Source organism: Buceros rhinoceros, unplaced genomic scaffold, assembly GCF_000710305.1.
Source record: "Buceros rhinoceros silvestris isolate BGI_N320 unplaced genomic scaffold, ASM71030v1 scaffold30100, whole genome shotgun sequence".
In the NCBI taxonomy this organism is placed as follows: domain Eukaryota; kingdom Metazoa; phylum Chordata; class Aves; order Bucerotiformes; family Bucerotidae; genus Buceros; species Buceros rhinoceros.
The window spans coordinates 11,757-14,335 of record NW_010389910.1 but is presented as its reverse complement, the minus strand read 5'-3'; the positions used below and the strand labels follow the sequence as shown (position 1 = coordinate 14,335).

Here is a 2,579-nt window from a genome sequence, read left to right as displayed (position 1 = left end):
CCTGTGACTATTCCCTGGAGCCCTTCTTCCCTAGGCAGATTTTCTTCCTCTGCATCCCAAATTTTACCCAAGTACAATTTTGGTAACTTCCATTAGAGTTGAAGTTTTCTAAAGCTCTGCTAAGAAATAGGACACCCATGTTTGTGGGGAGACCCAGAGTGGGAAGTGGTCTTGGTTGAGCTTTGGTGGATGGATCAAACTCACGAGCTCAAGAGAGCTCATGGCAGCCGTAAGCGTGGGCATGTGGTGTGCTGCTGACATCAGTGTGGGGTACGGCAGAGGGTGCTGCACCCACAAGCGCTCCTGGGATGGATGGGAAGGCATGGGAGGCAGGGGAAGGGAAAAGAGCCCCGTGCACTGCTGTGTGCCTATAGCAAAATGCAGACAGGAACCTTGCAGCTGGGAAACTAACTTTCTTCTTGTGTGCGTGTGTGTCTCGGTTTCCTCTTGCTTGTTTTCCAACAGGACAAGAAATTGGACAAGCAGTACGAGGAGAACACGAAGTCGCTGTTTTGCCCCAGTGTGAGTTCCTGTCTGAATATGAATTGGCAGAAAGCTGTCCCATGTGTCTTAGAAAATCTGAACCTAAGGGGTGTGCAGGGTATTTACCAAGAAGTGCTAACAGAGAGACCTGGAGCCCTGTGCCTCACCCTCAGACAGATGAATCAACCTGTTTTCTTGAACAAGCCTGTGTCTGGTGTATTGAGCGCTGCAGCTTGGCAGGGTCTGGTTCTTCCTTCCTGTGAGGGCTGTGCCTTGACCTTGTTGACAGAGCAGCTCTCGTGCATCAACAGCAGCTCACAAGGCAGGAAGCTGCTCTGTGGAGCACCGCTTCACGCAGCAGCTGCCTGCAGACGGGGCCCCCTCAGCATGGGTCATCCGGCAGCTTCAGCCACAGACCGCTTGTTGCCAGCCAGCTGGTGTCAGTGAAGCACAAAGCTCAGCAGGGGGATGCTGCAGAAAAATCTCTCCAAAGTGGGGTGTCTTTGCTGGGGAATGATTGTTTGCGGGAGTCAGCTTCTAGTGGCCAGATGTGCTAATGCCCTCCAGTTGCTTATGGGAGAGCTGGCCTCAGGGTGCAGCGACTCATCAGGGACACTTCTCACCTTGTAGATACTGAGTTGGGAGAGGGGAAGAGCAAGAAAGTGCTTAGATAGATTTTTTTTTTTTTTTTTTTTTTTTTTTTTTTTTTTTTTTTTTTTTTTTTTTTTTTTTTTTTTTTTTTTTTTTTTTTTTTTTTTTTTTTTTTAGATAAATTACAGTCCAGCACAGGGTACCTTCTGACATAAATTTTTGGGTATCCTGTTGACAACCCAATTCTTATTAATAACTGAAATGTTCAATTAAGAAAATGTTGTTTTGGAAAGGGAGGGGGAAGAAAGCTTCGCAGCACTCTTTCTGGTACAGCCACGGGGGAAGCATACTGGAGTCAAAGACCGCTGAGGTAGATTGCCTCTGTCATCTGTTCTGATGGAACTGAAGGCGGCCTTAGTTTGAGTGCCCCACAGCTGGTCTTGAATGCCATAAGAAAGTCACCTTTGAGCTTCATACCTGAATTCAGTCAAGAAACTTCCAGAAGCAGGTGTAGCAACAGAGCACAGGTATAGTTAAAGGGCTCCTTGCAGCAGCAACAGTTTAACAAACAAATCTTGCCTCTCTTGGATCTGCTCAGGACTGTGGTTGGGAAATGCAGTAGTGGTAGAAGGTAAACATCTCATCCTGCCCAGTGTTAGCATTTACTAAGGTTCATGGGAAATTTTTGTGCCCAGAAATGTCTGGATATTTTCTGAACCGTGCTCAAACAGAAGCAAAAATCAATGGGCTTTAAGTTAATAGGGATGGCAGAACTCGGGTGTGATCACAGTGGTCCCTCCAGTCTGTGACCCTGCACTGCATGCCGCTTCCTGCACGTGAAACGGCAACTCTTCAGGCTGGAGGAGTGGAGTAAGATGTACCTTGGACTCTGAGCTCTCAGTGTTGTCTGGCTTGGCCCTGCATTTCCAGTCCTAGGTTTTGCCAAAGCAGTGTTGGGGCCCAGGGGAGGTGGGGCTGAGTCATCAGCTCTGTCCCAGCAAGGCTGTCACCCATGGCACTTGATATGGCGAAGGAACAAGCAGACATAAAAGGGCCGTCCTGCCTTCAGTGCTTAGTGTAGCTGGATTTCTTGAGGAAAAAACAATAAAACAAATTACTGCTGATGGATGTTGCCTTGCTCCCGTGTAAGTGTAAATCTGCTGTGGAGAAAAAGGAGTTAGATTTTGAACTTCACAGTGCAGTGGGTTCAGCCTGGCTAGCACAGAGTAACCTGTGGTGGCACAAGGGCAGTCAGCACATCTCTGCTGAGAGTCGGGGAGAGGATGCAGTAGCCTTCAAAACCTTCTAACAGGAGTGCAGGTGCTCTTCAGAAGGTGCCCATTCCCTTTAAAAAATATGCAGAAACTGAACCCTGAACTAGATCCTGGTTGCTTTTCCCAGTGACCTGGCTGCTTGTGTCTTGCAGAACGTGGAGATGCTCAGCAGCCTGGACTCTGCCTCTGTTCGAATCATCAAGCCCTTCCCCACGGCACAGTCAACGAGCC

The 2,579-nt window shown here is 48.4% G+C and overlaps 1 protein-coding gene across 1 annotated transcript in view; it reads left to right on the top strand.

Annotated features, from left to right (window-relative positions):
- The window catches only part of ADAM17 (ADAM metallopeptidase domain 17), a gene marked incomplete at its 5' end in the record, with an annotated part of 22,004 nt that overhangs the window by 19,042 nt on the left and 383 nt on the right, over positions 1 to 2,579 (top strand). Inside the window, 2 exons of the mRNA XM_010135496.1 lie at positions 466 to 522; positions 2,501 to 2,579. The exon at positions 2,501 to 2,579 is cut by the window's right edge and continues 3 nt beyond it. Coding sequence (XP_010133798.1) covers positions 466 to 522; positions 2,501 to 2,579 — 136 coding nt within the window. The remainder of the gene's footprint in view (positions 1 to 465; positions 523 to 2,500) is intronic.